The 22,973-nt window shown below is 40.3% G+C and overlaps 1 protein-coding gene across 2 annotated transcripts in view; it reads right to left on the reverse strand.

Moving 5' to 3' along the window:
- ALG9 (ALG9 alpha-1,2-mannosyltransferase) overlaps window positions 1–22,973 on the reverse strand; it is a 110,838-nt gene that overhangs the window by 81,865 nt on the left and 6,000 nt on the right. For both annotated transcript variants that reach the window (XM_043898992.1, XM_043899002.1), the window contains exons 4-8: window positions 18,341–18,411; window positions 12,408–12,496; window positions 8,970–9,105; window positions 2,157–2,244; window positions 1,876–1,981 (exon numbers count right to left, since the gene is read on the reverse strand). In XM_043898992.1, coding sequence (XP_043754927.1) covers window positions 1,876–1,981; window positions 2,157–2,244; window positions 8,970–9,105; window positions 12,408–12,496; window positions 18,341–18,411 — 490 coding nt within the window. The remainder of the gene's footprint in view (window positions 1–1,875; window positions 1,982–2,156; window positions 2,245–8,969; window positions 9,106–12,407; window positions 12,497–18,340; window positions 18,412–22,973) is intronic.

The raw sequence follows: 22,973 nt of genomic DNA on the forward strand, positions 1-22,973 counted from the left end.
CTCACACAAAGTTTTACAAATAAGCAGTCAGAAAACCAATATGTAATAACCCATTTAAAAGGTAGAGAAGTCAATTTTTCAAAATTAAACTCAAATTCACACAATTTATTCACCCATATATAATGCACATTATGCTTCTAATAGGCTCCCCATAAATCAAGTTCTAATATGCAATCCAGATCCAGAAGTAGAGTCCCCCTTCTACTGTCTTGTGGAATCAAATAAAATTTTACAAGTAAACTAAAACAATGGGCAAATGAAAACATGCAGCTCTCCTGAGATAAAGGGAGACCTCTAGAGGCAAAAGCTGAAAATTGGGACTTTTTCCCATATCCTTAGGGATCTTAGAGCCACATAAAGAAGTCTTAAAATTCCTTCACTTAGCAATAATTCTCTACGCAGTTTGTAAATTCATTTTATTTTTAACCTACTACTTGTCATCTAAAATGACAATGTTCCCCAAATCCCAGGTGGTGGTTGTTCCATCGCTAAGTTGCATCTGACTCTTTGTGACCCCATGGACTCTTGCCCAACTAAATTTCATTCACACACTTACTTTAAATCTTATTCAATCTGTTGGTTCTGTTGCAAAGTGGTAAAGAAAAAAGGGCATGGGTTAAACTGATTAGAGAGACAGAGATAACATTAATGTGCTTCACACCAGAGTCTAAGATAATCACATACACAAAAAGATCTAAGATCTTCAAAAGGTTAAGGCAGAACAAACTATACTTATTTAATGAGAAGTTGTCTTATAAAATGTTTACTGACTTGACTGATCAGATCAAAAAGATCTCCAGCTTATCCCTCTCTAGTGGTCACTAACTCAAATGCCCTCAGGCGCGCCCCCCCCCCCCAAAAAAAACCCCAAAAAACAGGCTCCAGGGCTGGTTGGAAAAGGGAAAAAAATAAAAGACTATCTGAGAGAAAACCATCAGGCAAGGGGTAGAGATGGTGAGAGACTGGAGAACCAACCCCAGATTGTCCCACCACAGGTGGCTTAGACGGTAAAGAACTCACCTACAATGCAGGAGACCTGGGCTCAATCCCTGGGTTGGGAAGATCCCCTGGAGCAGGAAATGGCAACCCACTCCAGTATCCTTGCCTGGAGAATTCCATGGACAGAGGAGCCTGGTAGGCTATAGTCCATGGGGTCACAAAGAGTCAGACACAACTTAGCAACTAAACCACCACCAGACTAAAGGCATTCTGTTTTTTCCCCTCTTAGTGCTAAACTGGCCAAACTATCCACCCTCTCAAGCTGACCTCACTGTCATTTGCTACACTTTGTCTACAGATTTTGTGAACTTTCTCCCTTAATGCAAAATACTAAAGTAACACAAATTATTAGGTTGGCCAAAAGGTTCATTCAGGTTTTGGCCAACCCAATAAAAAAAATGAAAAAGGAAAACCAAATGTGTACTTGTATAGAGAATGCCTGGAGGAATATTTTCCAAGGTGTTAACAATAGCTATCTGGCCATGATGGGATTATGAATGTCTTAATTTTCTTATTTTTGTTACTATATTGATTTTCTAATGAGAAGAGAAGAAAGTAACTTAATTTTGAATGAGTAGCCTCAAAAGCCAATGCATGCCCGACAGAGTCCTTACCACTCTGTAACTGAGAATAAGAGGCTGAGAGACTAACAGGAAGCCAGAACTGAGTATCACATTAATCAAGGAAAAATATTTAGTTGCCACATACCATCACTGTGCTGTGTTCAAGCATCATTTATTTTTAAATAAGAAAAGATTACCTTTTGTTTAAATAACAAAAGGCTATCTTTGATAAATGAGGCAACTGAATTGAAATGTCAAAGTTGAGGCCAATTAAACTATCCTCCAACTCTCCCCTAACTTCATACAGCCTTACCATAAAGATCAGGTCCATGAGGAGTAAAGACATTATACAAAACGATGTTGAGTGGTGCAACCACCAGCTTCCCATAATAGTAGCTGTCAATGACCACCACAGGCACCTAAAACAGAGCAGAAAACAAAGCAATTGTAGAGTTTTGCTCTGGAAGTATCCTCACAATGCTATAGATTTCAGAATGAAAAACAGAATCAACTCCTAATGTTCTCTTTTCCATCCACACCACAGGTTGCTTTCATTACAACGTTAGAACAAAATAAGATGAAAAGACAACTCACCAGAAACAGCATTAGAGCAACCAATGACCAATGAAAGAAACTCTTCCACCTGTGTTTCATGATCAGCAGATCAAAGGCAATAGGTAAACTATTTAACAGAAAAACAGAAAGTGGGGAGTTAAATACTCAGAGAACACAGACTCAAACAGGACAGATTCACATATAACTCATGCTGAATTGAGAATCAAATGTCGCCAGCAATTATTGTGAGGGAAGAAAACTGGTACATGAAAGGATGTCTTCTCAAAAATAAAAATGTGATCTCTTCACAGGACTCATCAGAGGATGATGCATTCCACAGTGCACAAGAAATACAAATACTCAGCTTCGGAGTGAGCTCCATTTTATATGTATTTATGTGCAGTGGGGATTTACAATATATTAATCATAACTAAACTACCCTATTGTCCTACTCCCACCCTGCCAAATACTTATTTCTCCTTTCCATGATTTATTAACACTTTAGTAATAAAATAATATCACACACTTTCACTTCAATTCTGATATATCCCTTTCCAATATGTAATATTGTTCCAATATGCAATATTTGCCCTTCTTCCTTTCACTTGACTTTCTCAAGCAAGTAGCATGTGTGTGTTGCCTTCACTATTTCTTCCTTAAGGCCTAACATCAAGTTATTAAGACTGATCTGAGGTCACCAGGAATTTCCTCTCTGCCAGACCCAGTGTCTTTCCACAACCGCATCTCCCTTTGTCTTTCTGTTGCACTTGACACAAAGCATCTGTTCCTTCCTCTTCAGACTCCCTGGCTCTGATGTTCTTTTCTGGGCTCTTCCTAGTCCTCCTTGCAGGCTTTTTTCCCTGTCCCATGGTGTGCTTTACCATGGTCCTGGCTCCCAAAGGCAAGGTTCTACTTTTCTCTCTCTACACTCATCTTCTCAGCAGATGCTTCAACTCCTGTTCCATGAACAATCACCTTCATATTCATGACTTCGTAATCTAGGACACTAGTCAGAGCCTTTACCATGCTCCAATCACAATGAATTCCCTCCCACACCAATCTATTTACTTACACCGAATCTACCCAGTGTTAACTACAGGCTTTGCTCCTGCCTCCTCCACGAGATCTCTGCATTTACATGGCACTGTCATAGCTATCATCTATTTGGCCACGTCATGTGGACATCTCTCTATGATTTGAAATTCCACCTTCTATTAACTAAATATTGCATTAACATTCCATTTTTTTAGATTTTTTTTTCCTCCCCAACTAGTTACATTTCCATGAAAATGTTAGCTGCTCAGTTGTGTCTGACTCTGCAACACCATGAACTGTTGTCCCCCAGGCTCCTTCTGGCCACGGAATTCTCCAGGCGAGAATACTAAAGTAGGTTGCCATTCCCTTCTCCAGGGGATCCTCCCAATCCACGAATCGAACCCAGTCTCCTGCATTGCAGGTACATTCTCTACCATCTGAACCACCAGCTACATTTCCATAGCAGCTGCATTTCTCCTTTGATAAGTCAATAAATGAGAGCACAGTGCTGAGTGATTAACTGTGATCCCGAAATCACTTATCAAAAGACAGACTATGGAGAAGGAAATGGCAACCCACTCCAATATTTTTGCCTGGAGAATCCCATGGATAGAGGAGCTAGCAAGCTACAGTCCATGGGGTCACAAAAAAAAAAACAAACAAAACAAACAAAAAAAAAAAAACAAAAGACAGACTAATCAAAACACCCAAACTCAGAGGTATTTGAGGAACTCACGAAGTTGAATGTAGATCCAGTAAAGAGGAAAAGGAATGGAGAAACTGAGAAGAGGAGGATGGAGATGTAAAAATGAGGAAACCATGAGGCCTTGTGAGTCACATTAAAGTCTGGACACCATCACTAGAAAGGAATGAAGTACTGATACATGTCATAGCGTGGATGACTCTTGGAAACATGTTAAGTAAAAGAAGCCAGACACAGAAGACCATACAGTATGATTCTATTTATATAAAATCTCCAGAACAGGCACATGAAGTAGATTTTTGTGTTCAGAGACACAAAGTAGATTAACGGATGTCAACCTAGACAGCATATTAAAAGGCAGAGACATTACTTTGCCAACAAAGGTCCGTCTAGTCAAAGCTATGGTTTTTCCAGCAGTCATGTATGGATGTGAGAGTTGGACTATAAAGAAAGCTGAGCACTGAAGAATTGATGCTTTTGAACTGTGGTGTTGGAGAAGACTCTTGAGAGTCCCTCAGACAGCAAGGAGATCCAACCAGTCCATCCTAAAGGAAATCAGTCCTGAATATTCATTGAAAGGACTGATACTGAAGCTGAAACTCCAATACTTTGGCTACCTGATGCAAAGAACTGACTCATTTGAAAAGTCCCTGATGCTGGGAAAAATTGAAGGCAAGAGGAGAGGGGGATGACAGAGGATGAGATGGTTGGATAGCATCACTGATTCCATGGACAAGAGTTTGAATAAACTCCCAAGAGTTGGTGATGGACAGGGAGGCCTGGCGTGCTGCAGTCCACGGGGTTGCAAAGAGTTGGACATGACTGAGAAACTGAACTGAAGACTGGTGGGTTTGGGGACAAGAGGAAGTTACTGCTGAAGGGTACAGGTTTCTTTTAGGGATGATCAATGTTCTAAAACTGACTCTGAAAATAAATAAATAAATAAAACTGACTCTGGTGATGGCTGTAAAACTGTATAAAAACCATTGAACTACATATGTTAAGTGAGTGAATTATATGGTATATTACATATAAGGTATATTACTGAATTACATCTCAGTAAAGCCGTTTAAAAAAATGTTTGGATACCACAGAGCAGGGGTTGGCCAACTTTTTATTTAAGGGACCTGATAGAGTTAAATAAGCAGGGTGACGATATACAGGCTTAATGTACTCCTTTTCCTATTTGGAACCAGTCTGTTGTTCCATGTCCAGTTCTAATTGTTGCTTCTTGACCTGCATAGAGATTTCTCAAGAGGCAGGTCAGGTGGTCTGCTATTGTGATCTCTTTCAGAATTTTGCACAGTTTATTGTATCCACACAGTCAAAGGCTTTGGCATAGTCAGTAAAGCAGAAATAGATGTTTTTCTGGAACTCTCTTGCTTTTTTGATGATCCAGAGAATGTTGGCAATTTGATCTCTGGTTCCTCTGTCTTTTCTAAATCTAGCTTGAACATCTGGAAGTTCACGGTTCATGTATGTTGAAGCCCGGCTTGGAGAATGTTGAGCATTACTTTATTAGCGTGTGAGATGAGTGCAATTGTGTGATAGTTTGAGCATTCTTTGGGATTAGAATGAAAACTGACCTTTTCCAGTCCTGTGGCCACTGCTGAGTTTTCCCAATTTGCTGGCATATTGAGTGCAGCACTTTCACAGCATCATCTTTTAGGATTTGAAATAGCTCACCTGGAATTCCATCACCTCCACTAGCCTTGTTCATAGTGATACTTGTCACCCTGCTTATTTAATTTATATGCAGAGTACATCATGAGAAACGCTGGGCTGGATGAAGCACAAGCTGGAATCAAGACAGCTGGGAGAAATATCAATAACCTCAGATATGCAGATGACACCACCCTCATGGCAGAAAGTGAAGAGGAACTAAAGAGCCTTTTGATGAAAGTGAAAGAGGAGAGTGAAAAAGTTGGCTTAAAGCTCAACATTCAGAAAACTAACATCATGGCATCTGGTCCCATCACTTCATGGCAAATAGATGGGGAAACAGCGAAAACAGTGGCTGACTTTATTTTGGGGGGCTCCAAAATCACTGCAGATGGTGATTGCAGCCATGAAATTAAAAGATGCTTACTCCGTGGAAGGAAAGTTATGACCAACCTAGACAGCAGAGACATTAAAAAGCAGAGACATTACTTTGTCAACAAAGGTCTGTCTAGTCAAGGCTATGGTTTTTCCAGTAGTCATGTATGGATGTGAGAGTTGGACTATAAAGAAAGCTGAGCACCGAAGAATTGATGCTTTTGAACTGTGGTGTTGGAGAAGACTCTTGAGAGTCCCTCAGACAGCAAGGAGATCCAACCAGTCCATCCAAAAGGAAATCAGTCCTGGGTGTTCATTGGTAGGACTGATGTTGAAGCTGAAACTCCAATATTTTGGCCACCTGATGTGAAGAGCTGACTCACTTGAAAAGACCCTGATGTTGGGAAAGATTGAAGGAAGGAGGAGAAGGGGACAACAGAGGATGAGACGGTTGGATGGCATCACTGACTCAATGGACGTGAGTTTGGGTAAACTCTGGGAGTTGGTGATGGATAGGGAGGCCTGGCGTGCTGTGGTTCATGGGGTCGCAAACAGTTGGACATGACTGAGTGACTGAACTCAACTGAACTGATTCTCTGACTTCATAACTCCCTTTAAAAAATTTATTCTATAGATAAATTTCCGTAAGACATGTACAAGAATGTTCACTAAATTATTGTGTATAACAGCAATAAAGAAACTGAAAACCAAATCCCTACCAACAAAGCAATGGTTAAATAAATTATGGACAGCCATACAATAATGGAATGCTATTGCCAAATTCAGACTTAAATTGAAGAAAGTAGGGAAAACCACTAGACCATTCAGGTATGACCTAAATCAAATCCCTTACAATTATAAGTGGAAGTGACAAATAGATTCAAGGGATTAGATCTGATAGAGTGCCTGAAGAACTATGGACAGAGGTTTGTGACACTGTACAGGAGGCAGGGATCAAGACCATCCCCAAGGAAAAGAAATGCAAAAAGGCAAAATCATTGTCTGAGGAGGCTTTACAAATAGCTGTGAATAGAAGAGAAGTGAAAGGCAAAGGAGAAAAGGAAAGATATACCATTTGAATGTAGAATTCCAAAGAATAGGAAGGAGAGATAAGAAAGCCTTCCTCAGTGATCAATGCAAAGAAATAGAAGAAAAGAATAGAATGGGAAAGTTTAGAGGTCTCTTCAAGAAAATTAGAGATACCAAGGGAACATTTCATGCAAAGATAGGCTCAATAAAAGACAGAAATGGCAGGGACCTAACAGAAGCAGAAGATATTAAGAAGAGGTGGCAAGAATACACAGAAGAACTGTACAAAAAAGTACTTCATGACCCAGATAATCATGATGGTGTGATCACCAATCTAGAGCCAGACATCCTGGAATGTGAAGTCAAGTGGGCCTTATGAAGTATCACTATGAACAAAGCTAGCGGAGGTGATGGAATTCCAGGTGAGTTATTTCAAATCCTAAAAGATGATGCCGTCAAAGTGCTGCACTCATTATGCCAGCAAATTTGGAAAACTCAGCAGTGGCCACAGGACTGGAAAAGGTCAGTTTTCATTCCAATCCCAAAGAAAGGCAATCCCAAAGAATGCTCAAACTACCGCACAACTGCACTCTCTTCACACACTAGTAAAGTAATGCTCAAAATTCTCCAAGCCAGGCTTCAACAGTGTGTGAATGGTTAACTTCCAGATGTTCAAGCTAGATTTAGCAAAGGCAGAGGAGTCAGAGATCAAATTGCCAACATCCGCTGGATCATCGAAAAAGCAAGAGAATTCCAGAAAATATCTACTTCTGCTTTATTGACTATGCCAAAGCCTTTGACTGTGTGGATCACAACAAACTGAAAAATTCTGAAAGAGATGGGAATACCAGACCACCTGACTTGCCTCTTGAGAAAGCTGTATGCAGGTCAGGAAGCAACAGAACTGAACATGGAAAAAGACTGGTTCCAAATAGGGAAAAGAGTACGTCAAGGCTGTGTACTGTCACCCTGCTTATTTAACTTATATGCAGAGTGCATCATGAGAAATGCTAGGCTGGATGAAGCAGAAACTGGAGTCAAGATTTCTGAGAGGAATATCAATAACCTCAGATATGCAGATGACATCACCCTTATGGCAGAAAGTGGAGAAGATCTAAAGACCCTCTTGATGAAAGTGAAAGAGGAGAGTGAAAAAGTTGGCTTAGAACTCAACGTCCAGAAAACGAAGATCATGGCATCTGGTCCCATCACTTCATGGCAAATAGATGGGGAAACAGTGGAAACAGTGACAGACTTTATTTTTTTGGGCTCCAAAATCACTGCAGATGGTGACTGCAGCCATAAAATTAAAAGACACCTGCTCTTTGGAAGAAAAGCTATGATGAATCTAGACAGCATATTAAAAAGTAGAGACATTACTTTGCCGACAAAGGTCCATCTAGTCAAAGCTATGGTTTTTCCAGTAGTCATGTATGGATGTGAGAGCTGGATTATAAAGAAAACTGAGCACTGAAGAATGATGCTTTTGAATTGTGATGTTGGAGAAGACTCTTGAGGGTCCCATGGACTGCAAGGAGATCCAACCAGTCCATCCTAAAGGAAATCAGTCCTGAATATTTGTTGGAAGGACTGATACTGAAGTTGAAACTCCAGTACTTTGGCTACCTGATGCAAAGAACTGACTCATTGGAAAAGACCCTGATGCTCGGAAAGACTGAAGGCAGGAGGAGAAGGGGACGACAGAGGATGAGATGGTTGGATGGCATCACTGACTCTATGGACATGAGTTTGAGTAGGCTCCAGGAGTTGGGTGATAGATAGGAAGGCCTGGCGTGCTGCAGTCCATGGGGTCGCAGAGAGCTGGACACGACTGAGCGACGGAACTGAACTGAGCAGACAGCAGATGCTTAATAGTCACTGCTCTTATTAGAATTAAACATGAGAGAAATATTCTTCCACTTCCCAGAGTCTTTATATAATTAATTCCCATAACTTCAGCCCCAGCTAGAGACTATGGAGACAACCTAACATTCAGATGGACTCTATGCCCAGCAACACATGGAAGATGAATCCCACTAGTTTCTTACCCGAGGGCAGCACTGAATGGCCAGCCTAAGATGGCCCCAGCGGCTACTCCAAGCACAGCAAAGGAGGTTTTGTCCATATACCAGCCAGTCATGGCTATCAAGGTAGTGTACATACAGAAGCTGCTAGGAAGGAATGCTGCAAGACAAAAAAAATGAAAAAAGGAGGGAAAGAGACAAGGGATTGAGATATACTAGGTATCAATTATTAAAAATGAACCTGCATTGCAAAATGTCAATAACCAAGAACATACTTTGAGCAATGCTATATTAGAAATGAGGAATAAAGTGATTCTCCTTAAAAAAAAAAAAGTTCAACAATTTTCTTATTTTCTCACTCCTGTTTTTTTTATGTACCAGCATGTCCCCCAATTATACAATGTCAACCATGCCATTTATCTCCTGGCCTGTATTCCAATTCTAAAACTTACAAGATTCCAGGTTCCCGAGGAATACCCTCAGGTTTTATTTCCAGGCAGGAAATATGCTTCGAGAAATTTAGAGCCATTGGGACTTCCTTAGTGGCTCAGTGGTAAAGAATTCGCCTGCCAATGCAGGGAACGTGGGTTCGAGCCGTAGTCAGGAAGATCCCACATGCTGCAGAGCAACTAAGCCTGTGTGCCACAATTACTGAGCCTGTGCCCTGGAGCCCGGGACCTGCAACTACTGAAGCCCTCATGCCCTAGGGCCTGTGTTCCACAAGAAGATAAGCCCGCACAATGAGAAGCCCGCGTCCCAACTAGAGAGGAGCCCCTGCTCGTCGCAAGTAGAGAAAAGCCTGTGCAGCAAGAAAGACCCAGCACAGCCGAAATAAATAAAATAAATTTAGAGCCATTGTTAACAATCTGTTTCGGAGGAAGTTAATCCTCTGATAGTCTTCTGAGACTGTCCAAGCAGCAGCCTGTTCCCCAGCGGAGCTCTCAGAAGCCTCCTGAAGAGCCACATCTGTTAGACGGCCGCACTGCTCTGCATCCTGCGTCCACTGCCATAGGCAGTTTGGCCTTTAGACATCCTCCTGGTTATTTCATCACATAGCTTTCTTGTGGCACACAGCAGAGGACTGACCACCTTCAGCGTCTCTGCGACAGTAACATTTCATCCAAGCATTTCTATTAATGCTGCATGAACATGCAGACCTGCTTCTCCCTGCTGTTAGGGCCTCACCGAGCAGGTAAGACAACTCAGCACCAGCTCCAACAAGAACCACAGTGGACAGGCGGTATGGTTTAAGAAACTCAGCAAAGGCACACCTATGGCTGATTCATACTGATGTATGGCACCACAATATTGTACAGTAATTATCCTCCAATTAAAATAAATGAATTAATTAAAAAAAAACTCAGCAAAGGGTTCAGATGGTCTATATCAAAAGATGCCTTTAAGTTATCGATACCTTAACATCCTCAACTGAAATTATAAAACTAAAGATACTCCTAGGTATCTCCCTCATATAAGAATCCATTTTAGGACTAGCAAAATAACTAAAAACATATGTGAAGTACAACCTTCCCAGACAAATGCTAAACAACACTGACATCATCCCAAGCAGCTGATTCCAGCGCCAAGGGGAGCAGAGGAACCTGAGGTCTCTGCCTGTTCAGAGGTCAGAACATAATCTCATTTAGGCTCTCAAAGCTATTCAGGTATGAGGCCTGAGGTCTCTGCAGAACATGGATTAAGATACAGTCATTGGGGAGAAGGTGAGGGTGGGATGTTTCAAAAGAACAACATGTATACTATCTATGGTGAAACAGATCACCAGCCCAGGTGGGATGCATGAGACAAGTGCTCCGGCCTGGTGCACTGGGAAGACCCAGAGGAATCGGGTGGAGAGGGAGATGGGAGGGGGGATCGGGATGGGGAATAAGTGTAAATCTATGGCTGATTCATGTCAATGTATGACAAAACCCACTGAAATGTTGTGAAGTAATTAGCCTCCAACTAATAAAAAAATTAAAAAAAAAAAAAAAAGATACAGTCATTGAAGGAAAAGTAAGTATATATCAATACTTTTACACTAGATACTATTTTTGTGTATATTTACTGTGTGTACTAGATTTTGGTACACACAAGTCAAAATTAAAGTTCAGATAATTACATCTAGTAACTAAAGTTTTCTGGGTAATTGCGAACGGGCTACCTTTTAGGAACAGGTCACTCTGGCGCAGGTCAAAAAACACAAAGGTTCAATGGCAGCACAGTTGGAAAGTCACCACTCTACATTAAGGATTTTATTCTAAATTTCCAGAAGCTTACTGTAAAAAAAATCCAACAGAAGATGTGTACTTTTATGGCATCTATGCCAAGTAACTGGTATAAAATAGAACCATCAAGACCAGGGTCTTTTAAACCATGCTAAGTCGTTTCAGTCGTGTTTGACTCTTTGTGATCCTATGGACTGTAGCCCGCCAGGCTCCTATGTCCATGGGATTCTCCAGGCAAGAACACTGGAGTGGGTTGCCATTTCCTTCTCCAGGGCATCTTCCCAACCCAAGGATCAAACCTGTGTCTCTTATGTCTCCTGCACTGGCAGGTGGGTTCTTTACCACTAGCGCCATCTGGGAAGTCCTTGAGCAAAATAAAATATTTTTTCCTTCTGCTAAACAGCAAAGAAAGGCAGTAGATGATTATGTTTCACAGCCTTGCAGTGATAAAAAATATACAATAATGTAAAAGAAAGCAACTTGATGAAAATAACAGCTCTGCTACTGCTAAGTCACTTCAGTTGTGTCCGACTCTGTGCGACCCCATCCCTGGGATTCTCCAGGCAACCACACTGGAGTGGGTTGCCATTTCCTTCTCCAATGCATAAAAGTGAAAAGTTAAAATGAAGTCGCTCAGTCATGTTTGTCTCCGAGACCCCAGGGACTGCAGCCTACCAGGCTCCTCCGTCCATGGGATTTTCCAGGCAAGAGTACTGGAGTGGGGTGCCATTGCCTTCTCCAAATAACAGCTTTACCACTTATGAATTCTTTGACTTTTGGCAAGTCATTTCACCTTTCTAAGTTTCAGTGTGCTTACTTGCAAAAATGAGAAAACATTTATCTGGCTTTTATCATAGGATTGTTATAAAGGTCAATCAAGGTCATGAAGATAATCCCCCGTGTGCATGCTCTAGTTGTGTCCGACTCTCTGCAACCTTATGGGATGTAGCCCCCCAGGCTCCTCTGTCCATGGGATTTCTCAGGCAAGAATACTGGAGTGGGTTGCCATTTCCTCCTCCAGAAGATCTTCCCGACCCAAGGATCTAACCCACGTCTCTTGTGTCTCCTGCACCGGCAGGCGGGTTCTTTACCACTGAGCCACCTGGGCAGATCATAGGACTCTGGAAATTACTGACGTGTTATACAAATATAACCTACATCTGGACAAGTTCTTCTGTTTGATGCAACTGCAAAATGTCAGTGAACCTTTTATGCCCTCACCTGCTCTTTTACTTACCTGATGACGAACAAAACATGCCAGTGCTGAGAACCAAGAAGGCTAGCATCATTCGACTCACGTGCAGCCCAAACTTCTTACACACAGCCCTGGGGGGAAGGCAAAGACTATCAACATGGCAGACCTTCGGGAAATTTCAACTTCAGAGACAGGCCTGCATCACAGAGGACGCTGAAGATCTGAAGTCAAAGACAGGACTGTCTCAACAGGTCTGTTAGCAATTTCATGTGCATAAACATTCTTATTCCTTATGCAGGAGAGAAGCTCTGTACCTAAGAGGAAACGTATACTTTCTATAGATTACGTCTACAGAATAGTCTATGCTAGATTATGTCTAACATCAATAGGAAAACAGCCTGATGTAATGGAAAAATAACAGACCTCACATGGACACAGGTTACAATCTTGGCCCTTCCACTCACTAGCAGAGGCACCCTAGTCTAGTAACATCTCTGTAACACTCCTCATCTGTTAAATGAGGATACTGATAATACTTACTGCATAAGGTTTCTGTGAGGACAATGTATGGCAAAGGACTCAGAAGAGTGCCAGGTACAGAGCTGCTCAACAGAGGACAGTTTACCAGAAAAGAAGACTAGGAGGCACACCAAAGTTTTAATAAATGGTTATCTAAGTCAACGTTCCTCAAGAAATTATATACTTCCTTTAACTTCTGTCTTATAGGTCTTTTCAACCCGATAAATAACACATCAGCAGAGGTAATTATTGCTTCATTTAGTCAATATTTGTTCAGACATAACCATGTGTTAACTCTCCTTGCTCAGGTTCTTAACTGCATCATAGAGCTTTTTTCTGAAATAATTTTGTTTCTCCCTTAATATATCCTTTAGAAGGTTCTTTGTAGTAAGGACCTGTTCGTGGTAAATTCTGGGTTTTGATATTTTTTTCATTTTGTCAGAAAAGCCTTTATTTAGCTCTTGGTCTTAAAAGGTGATTTAGCTGAATCACTTTAGGATGACAGTCATTTTCTCACAGAACTTTGAACTTATTTTTTGTCTTCTGGCTCTTAAGAAGGCTTTTGTTGGTCTAACTGCCTGACATTTCTTTGTAGGATTTATATTAGTCCTGTCGACCTGTAAGGTCATCTTTGCTCTTGGTTTCACACAGTATCCCGAATTACTCTTTGTTTATCCAGCTCAGGACATTAGGCTTCCTGAATTGTGGATCAGTGTCCTTTCTCCTTTGATTCTGGAAAATTCTTAGCTATTACTTCTCTGAATACTGCCTCTCCCTATTCTGTAAGCTTCTAGATCTAATAAGATATAAATCAGATCTTTCAACTCTACCACATGCAGTTTTTATCCTCTCACCCTTTTTTTTTTTTCTTCTGTCACTCTGTACTGCATTCTTAGTAATTTCTTCAGATTAATCTTCTAGTTTATTTATTAGAAGTGTCTAATCAAGAGAGCAGACCTGTGGACACAGTGCAGGGTTGGTGGGTAAGGAGAGGGTGGGATGAATAGAGAGAGTAGCATGGAAACATAAGCACTATCATGTGCAAAATAGGTAACAGTGGGAATCTGCTATATGACTTAGGGAGCTCAACCTGGTGCTCCATGACAAACTAGAGCGATGGGATGGGGTGGGAGGTGGGAGGGAGGTTCTAGAGGGAGGCGATGTATGTATACCTATGGCTAACTCATGTTGATGTATGGCAGAAACCAACACAATATTTTAAAGCAACCATCCTTCAATTAAAAATAAATATTAAAAAAAATTTTTTTTTAAAAAAGAAATGTCTCATCAGTTGTATACCCTGATGCTAGAAAGACTGAGGGCTGGAGGAGAAGCAGGCGCCAGAGGATGAGATAGCTGGATGACATCACCAACTCAATGGGCATGAAATTGAACAAACTCTGGGAGATGGTGAAGGACAGGGAAGCCTGGTATGCTGGTTGCAAGGAGTCGGACACGACTTAGTGACTGAACAAGTCAGTTGTTTCAACTATCCACTGAATTTTATATACCAATGATTATATTTTTAATTCTAGAAGTTCTGTGTGGTTCTTTTTCAAATCTGCCTGGTCATTTTTATAGTCTCATTCATTCCTTTATCTTTTTTATTTCACTGTGGTAAGAACACCTAAGATGAGATCTACCCTCTTAACAGATATTTAAATGTAAAACACAGCGCTGTATCAATAGGCAGAATGTTGTACAGCAGATCAGCAGATCTCTCAAGCTAATTCCTATCACGTAAGTGAAATCTTATACCCACTTGATTAGCAACTTCCTGTTTCCATCAGCCCCCAATCTTGGCAGCCACAAGTCTATCCCTTCCTTTGCTTCCATGAGTTCAACCATTTTAGATACCTCGTGAAAGGGGAACTGTGCAATATTTGCTCCTCTGTGGCAAGTTATTTCACTCAGCACAGTATCCTCAAGGCTCACCTACGTTGTCATATCTTTAGGATTTCCCTCTTTTTTTTTTTTAATTTTTTTTCAATTAATCAATTTATTCATTATTTTATATTTGGCTGTGCTAGATCTTCGTTGGTGTGTGGACTTTCTCTCATTGCAGCAAGCAGGGGCTACTCTAGAGTTGAGGTGTGAGGGCTTCTCATTGCAGTGGCTTCTCTTGTTGCAGAGCAGGGCACCTGAGCTTCAGTAGTATCCACTCACGTGTTCTAGCTCACAGGCTCAGTAGTTGTGGCACATGGGCTCAGCTGACCACAGCACACGGGATCTTCTCAGAGCAGGGATCAAACCCGTGTTCCCTGTGTTGGCAGGCAGATTCCTAACCACTGGGGTACCAGGGAAGTCCTTCTTTTTGAAGACTCAATAATATTCCTTGGTATGTATATGCTACATCTCCCCCACCCCATTCACCTGTCAATAGATATTTAGGGTGTTTCCAATGTTGGCTACTGTGAATAACACTGCAATGAATACTGGAATGGTAGCTCTATTTTTAGGGCTTTAAGGAACCTCCGTACTGTTCTCTGGGGCTTCCCTGGTGGCTCAGCTGGTAAATAACCTGCCTGCCAGTGCAGGAAACAAGAGACGTGTGTTTGATCCCCGGGTTGGGAAGATCCCCTGTTGAATGAAACAGCAATCCACTTCAGTATTCTTGCTTGGAAAATTCCATGGACAGAGAAGTCTGGCAGGCTACAGTCCAGGGGGGGTCACAGAGAGTCAGATACAACTGAATGCAGGCATGCATGCATACACACACACGGACACACACACCGTTCTCCATAGTAGCTACACCAATTTACATTCCCACCAACAGTGTAGGAAGGTTCCCTCTCCCCTACACCCTCTCCAGCATTTATAATTTGTAGACTTTTTGATGATGGCCATTTTGACCAGTGTGAAGCGATACCTCATTGTACTTTTGATTTGCCTTTCTCTAATGATTAGCAATGCGGAGCATCTTTTCACATGCTTATCAGCCATCTGTATGTCTTCTTTGGAGAAATGTCTATTTAGGTCTTCTGCCCACTTTTTGACTGGGTTGCTTTTTTTGACTGGGTTGAGTTGTAGGAGCTGATTGTATATTTTGGAGATTAAGCCCTAGTTAGTCATATCATTTGCAAATATTTTCCCCCAGTCCGTAGTCTGTCTTTTCATTTTGCTTATGGTTTTCTCTGCTGTGCAAAAGTTTATGTCTGTACAACACTGTAAATCAACTCTATTTCAATTTAAAACATAATAAAAAATTTTTTTGAAAACAGTTATAAGTTTAAGGCCCCAACTGTTTATCTTTGCTTTTATTGCTATTGCCTTGGGAGAATGACCTAAGGAAACATTGGTACTATATGTGTCAGAGAATGTTTTACCTATGTTCTCTTCGAGGAGTTTTATAGTGTTATACTTAAGTCTTTAAGTCATTTTGCATTTATTTTTTAGTATGGTGTGTGAGAGTGTTCGAACTTCATTGAGCTGTTAATATATGTGGCTGCCAGGTTTTCCAACACCCCTTGTTGAAGAGACTGTCTTTTCTCCATTATATAATCTTGCCTCCCTAGACAAAAGCCATTCTAACAGATATGAAATGATCTCCCTGTGGTTTTGATTTTTGTTTTCCTTATGACTAGTGATATTGCCATCTTTTCACATCCCTGTTGGCCATTTTATTAGGTTTCTTTAAACCAGTTAGAAGAGCTCCTTATACATTTTGGAAATGAACTTATCATATATGTGATCTGCAAATATTTTCTCCCATTCTGTAAGCTCCTTTTCACTCCATTGATTGTTTAATCCCTTACTAGTCTCTTGTTTTGTATGTTTTCAAGTCCCTATTTTATTTCTTTAAAAATATTAAATATAATTATTTTCTATTCCTATTTTAGTAATTCGTAATAAATGAAGTTTTGTAGGTCGGCTCTCTATTGATTATCTCTGCTGGCTCTTACTTATAATGACCTGTCCCCTTCTGTGCTTTGTCATTTATTTTTATTATAATCTGGTTCACTAGAGCTTTATCTATGGTAATTCTTTGACAATTGGATTAAGAATCCACTTCTCTAGAGAAATTTTACTTTTTCACTTTGCAAGATGTCTGGAAAGGAAAGGAAAGTCAAGTCACTCAGTTGTGTCTGACTCTTGGTGACCTCATGGACTGTTGCCTACCAGGCTCCTCCATCCATGGGATTTTCCAGGCAAGAGTACTGGAGTGAGTTGCCATTTCCTTCTCCAAAGGTGTCTGGGGACACTATTGTTGTTTAGTCACTAAGTCATGTCCACTCTTTGCGACCCATGGACTGCAGCAGGCCAGGCTTCCCTATCCTTCACCATCTCCCGAAGTTTGTTCAAACTCATGTCCATTGAGTTGGTGATGTCATCCAACCATCTCATTCTCTGTCACCCTCTTCTTCTCCTGCCCCCAATCTTTCCCAGCATCAGGGTCTTTTCCAATGAGTCGACTCTGCACCAGGTGGCTAGAGTATTGGAGCTTCAGCTTCAGTCCTTTCAGTGAATATTCAGGGTTGATTTCCTTTAGGATTGACTGGTTTCATCTCCTTGTAATCCAAGAAACTCTCAAGAGTCTTCTCCAGCAGCACAATTCAAAAGCATCAATTCTTTGGTGCTCAGCCGTCTTTATGGCCCAACTCTCGCATCCAGAAAAAACTACGAACCTTTGTCAGCAGAGTGATGTCTCTGCTTTTTAATACACTGTGTAGGTTTGTCATAGCTTTTCTTTCAAGGAATAAGCCCTGAAGAATTTACAATAAATTCTAAATTTGGGGCTTAGGAGACCATGCGGGTAATTTGAATTCACTACTGAATTCATATAAAGACCAACTTAAAGTTACAATCCTGAAAGGTAGCACTGGATTTCTTTTTTTTACTTCATTCTACCCAGAGTCAAGACCAAAGAACTTTTTAATCTGACATTGTTGGCTGTTTTGCAATGGGAACACTTTAAGTAATGGTTATTAAGTACAAATACCTTTTAAAGCATTCTTAAAATAAGCTGTTAGGTTTCATGTTAAAAAAAAAAGTAGCTATTTTTATTACTGGGATACTTAAATGCCTAATATTTTCACTAATATTCATTCAACCAACAGTTACTTGGTGAAAGACAATAATACTGAGTACATAGTGAGTCTCACACTGGAAATAATTTCCTATCAGCTAAGCTCAAAAGGGGAAGAGAGACATCATGATTTATCTCTTAGGATCAAAAATAGGCTCTACAAAATCCTACCAAATAAAGTACTACTCAAATATACACTTACGGAATTGAAATTATAATATGAAGATACAGCATTTATCACCTCAGGATATTCGAAGTATCTCCTCCCAATGGTTGGCTTTAAACAAAAAATTGCATTTTAAGATACACTATCAGAAGCTAGAAGAAAAATGCCTTCTATTTCTAAACACTGTTTCTACTATCGGAGAAATAACCTATGCTCAATTTGGCTTCCTTATAGCACTTTTAGAAGCAAAGTTTTTATACTCACTTGTAAAAGTAAAGTTCACATATACAGCTCACAAAAGCCAGCAGACATCGTAAAAAATAAAAGACAAGAATCTGAAAGAAACCCAGAACAAGAAAAAAGAAGTCATATATACAAGTTAGAAAAACTCTTAAAAGATGAAACCACTCTCATTTATCAGTAATAACTATAAACTGGTATAATCCTTTTGAAAAGCAATATGTGTCAAGAATCATGGACATTTTTGTACCTCCAAATTCAAGTATGGAAGTATATTTATTGACTACCTCTATGACTTCAGCCCACAAAAGTAACTCAAAATATAGGAGGGGAGTTCGAGTCATAAAGATGTTAACTGCAGCTCTACTAATTTAGTAAAAACTATTTTAAAAGCTACAAAATGTTTAATCACAGGAAAATGGCTAAATTATGTTACATCTATTTCATGTTATATCTAATCATGACACAGATACCAAAGTTCATGGTTACAAAGACAGTGGAAAAATTCTTATCATATAAATCTCATTCACATGACAAGCATCTCTCAGACAATTATAATAACTGATTGCAATTATTATAAAATTATAACAAAATACTAAATGAAAACATATATGATTTATACATTACAGTTATAGCTATAGAAATCAGAAGTACATAAAAAAATAGAAAGAAATATAATAAAATGGTAAAAGTGGTGATCTCAGTCTAGTGAGACTTACATGCATATTCTTCCTCTTATCTTCCAAATGTCTGTAATGTGGTTTTATTAATTTTATGAATTAATACAAATTTTAAACATAAAAATAACAAAACAAAACCATATCAAATAGCTTTTCTACTACATACATATAACTAGTATGTTTAAGAAAAATGAATACCTCTGAATATAAGCGCTACTTCAATATATTATATGATTAATATTACTACATATAACTTAAAAGTACTGTTTTATCATTATAACCAAAAAACAAAATTCCAAAAAGAATCCAATCAAGTGATCAGCAAATGTCCAAATTCATTCATTAATTCAGCAACATACTGAAAACCTGCTATGCACTGATCACTCTTCTAGATGCTACTAGGAATACACATAATTTTCGTACAAAGTATCCACATTGAAGGACTACTCATCTGTTTGGTGAGAGAACAAAAACATATTTGGAAAGTCAAAAACTAACACAAGATAATCAAAGAATTGTACTCTGGAACAGGACAATGATGCCCCCGTAGTTACTAATATTCAGCACAGTAACATGATGTCAGATCAGTGCAAAAAGACACAAAAAAGAAATGAAGTAAGTATAAGAATGGAACAGTCTAAACTAAATTCAATATGAACAGATGAAAGAGAATCCAAGAGATTCACTGGACAAACTGTTGACACTGATAAGGAAATTCAGTGAAATTGAGGTCAAAAAGCAAAAATCAACTGTCTTCCTCTATACCTGCAATGAAAGTGAAAGTAAGTCAGAGTTGCTCAGTCGTGTCTGACTCTTTGCGACCCCATGGACTATACAGTCCATGGAATTCTCCAGGCCAGAATACTGGAGTGGGTAGCCTTTCCCTTCTCCAGGGGATCTTCCCAACCCATGATTGCAGGTGGATTCTTTACCAGCTGAGCCACAAGGGAAGCCCAAGAATACTGGAATGGGTAGCCTACCCTTCTCCCTCCCCAGGAATCAAACCGGGGTCTCCTGCATTGCAGGCGATTCTTTATCAACTGAGCTATGAGGAAAGCCCAACACCTGCAGTGAGTTCCTAAAAATATTACAGAAAACAAGATAACATCCATACTAGTAACAAAAAGTATAGAGAATCTAGGCATAATCCTAATCAAAGAATGGGTAAGCTTGACATGGATAAATTTTCTTTTTGATACATTTTTTAAATTTTATTAAAAGACAACAGAAAAATGAGGTCCAGTGGTTAAGAATCCACCTTCCAATGCAGCACATTCGGACTCAATCCCTGGTAGAGGAACTAAGATCCACATGCCATGGGGCAACTAACCCAAGCACTGCAACTGCCCACGAGCTCTGGAACCCACTTGTCACAACTACAGAGAAGCCTGTGCATAGCAATGAACGCATGCCACAACTAACACCCAAGGTAGCCAAATAAATAAATCAATTAAATAATAAAGACACATCAAACCTGACTAAATGCTAAGTACATCACTTATATATAACAGGGATGGAATCACCTAACACTGTAAAAATATTCTCATGCGTGCACGCTTAGTCATTCAGGCACGTCCAACTCTTTGTGACTTCATGGACTCTAACTCGCCAGGCTCCTCTTTCCATGGAATTCTCCAAACAAGAATACTAGAGGGGGAAAAAAAAAAAAAAAGAATACTAGAGGGGGCTGCCATTCCTTTCTCCAGGGATCTTCCCCACCCAGGGATTGAACCCGGGTCTCCTGCATTGCAGATGGATTCTTTACTGTCCAAGCCATCAGGAAAACCCATTGATCCTCATATTAACATGTAAATTCAATGCACCTCTAAGGAAAACCTGCCAGAATTTGGGAGGGGGAAAACTGATTCTAAAATTATTTTTACAGTAAAATTTTAAAATGGATAAAGTGAAAAATTCATCAGCCACACTACAAAGTCACAATAATAAAAACAATATGGTATTCTCTGACACACTAACCAGAGATATAGAACAAAAGGCCAGAGACATATATGCGAGTAAGATGTACAACAGAGATGGTAATAATGTTACAAACCAGAAGGAAGAGGAAGAATCAGCAGATGGTGCTGGAAAATCCAGTTCACCTTATAGCAAAAAATGAAGCTGAATCTTTCAACAATTTATACATTAAAAAAACCGGAATGGAGTGAAGCCTTATACGTGAGGGTTTCCCTGATGGCTAAGATGATAAAGACTAGGCCAGCAGTGCAGGAGACCCAAGTTCAATCCTCGGGTCAGGAAGATCCCCTGGAGAAGGAACGGCTGCCCTCTCCAGTATTCTTGCCTGGAGAACCCCATAGACAGAGGAGCCTGGCGGGCTGCAGTCCACAGGGTCGCAAAGAGTCAGACACGACTGAGCGACTAAACGTGCACGCTTATATGTGAAAGACAAAATTACACAGTTACTGTGAAGAAATATATAAGAATACCTTTATGATCTGTGGTGAAGAATTTCTTTCAGAAAGGTCCCAAATCCACCAACCCTAAGTCAAAAACTAATTGGTTTGACTCTATCAGAACTAAAGAAAGGACTACAAAGTTAGTAAACAGGTGACAGTGTAGGAGAAAGGATTTCCAGCACCTAAAACCTACAAGGGGTTACTACTGAGAACTTCTACAAACCACAAGAGAAAATCAGAAAACTCCACTGAAAAACAGGCAAAGGGGCTTCCCTGGTGGCTCAGTGGTAAAGGATCCACCTGCCGAAGGAGGAGACGCGGGTTCAATTCCTGATCCAGGAGGATTCCACATGCCACGGAGCAGCTCAGCCTCTGTGCCACAACTACCAAGCCTGGGCTGTAGAGCCCAGGAGCTGCAATTACTGAGGCCCGAGTGCCCTAGAGCCCTGCTCGGCAACAAGAGAAGCCACTGCATTGAGAAGCCTGCGCATTGCCGTTCAGAGTGGCCCCCGCTCTCCGCAACTACAAGAAAGCCCACACAGCAGTGAAGACCCGCCCACCACAGCTGAAAATAAGTAAGTAAAAAGGTAATTCACAGGAAAACCAATCTGAATGACTGGTAAATATACAAAGAAATTCTCCATCTTACTGTTTGTCAGAAAAATGCAATTAAAATGAGGAGCATCTCTCTATGGGTACCAAGCGGGGAGGGGATGGGGGTCCGATGAGTTGGGAGAATAGGATTGACACATATATACTATTATCTATAAAATAGGTAACTAATGAGAATCTACTATATAGCACAAGGAAGTCAGTGCTCTGTAGTGAGCTAAACGGGAAGGAAATCTTAAAAAGAGGGGATATATGTATACATATAGGTGATTCAGGGCTTTCCAGGTGGAGAGAGTGGTAAAGAATCTACCTGCCAATGCAGGAGGCGTAAGAGAAGCCAGTTTGATCCGTGGGTCAGGAAGATCCCCTGGAGCAGCACATGGCAATTCACTACGGTATTCATGCCTGGAGAATCCCCATGAACAGAAGAACCTGGAGGGCTACAGTCTATAGGGTCACAACAAACTGGACACAACTAAAGCAACTTAGCATGCACACACGCAAAGCTGATTCACTTTGTGGTCTACAGAAACTAATAACACTGTAAAGCAACTATAGTTCAATAAAAATTAATTTTAAAAAATGAGAAATATCTTACACACTTAAGAGAGTCAGCAATATCAAGTGCTCAGGAGACGTTAGGAACCTGAAACTCCAAACACTGTTGCAGGGACTATAAAGCTGACTATCCATTCTGGAGAGCAATATGGCAGTGCTCCATGAAATTATGTAGCCCATGGATATATGCATGGGATTCCATTCCTGAGTGTACGGTTCAGAGAAATTCATACTCAAACCCATAAGGAGACAAAACAAAGCTGTCCCTTTTTAGAGTGGTAAGAAATTGTAAAGGCAACTGTCACTAGGGGTACCAATTATTACCATGCTGTCTTGTGGATCACAACGAACTGTGGAAAATTCTTAAAGAGATGAGAATACCAGACCACC

Source organism: Cervus elaphus, chromosome 1 (genome assembly GCF_910594005.1).
Source record: "Cervus elaphus chromosome 1, mCerEla1.1, whole genome shotgun sequence".
Classification (NCBI taxonomy): domain Eukaryota; kingdom Metazoa; phylum Chordata; class Mammalia; order Artiodactyla; family Cervidae; genus Cervus; species Cervus elaphus.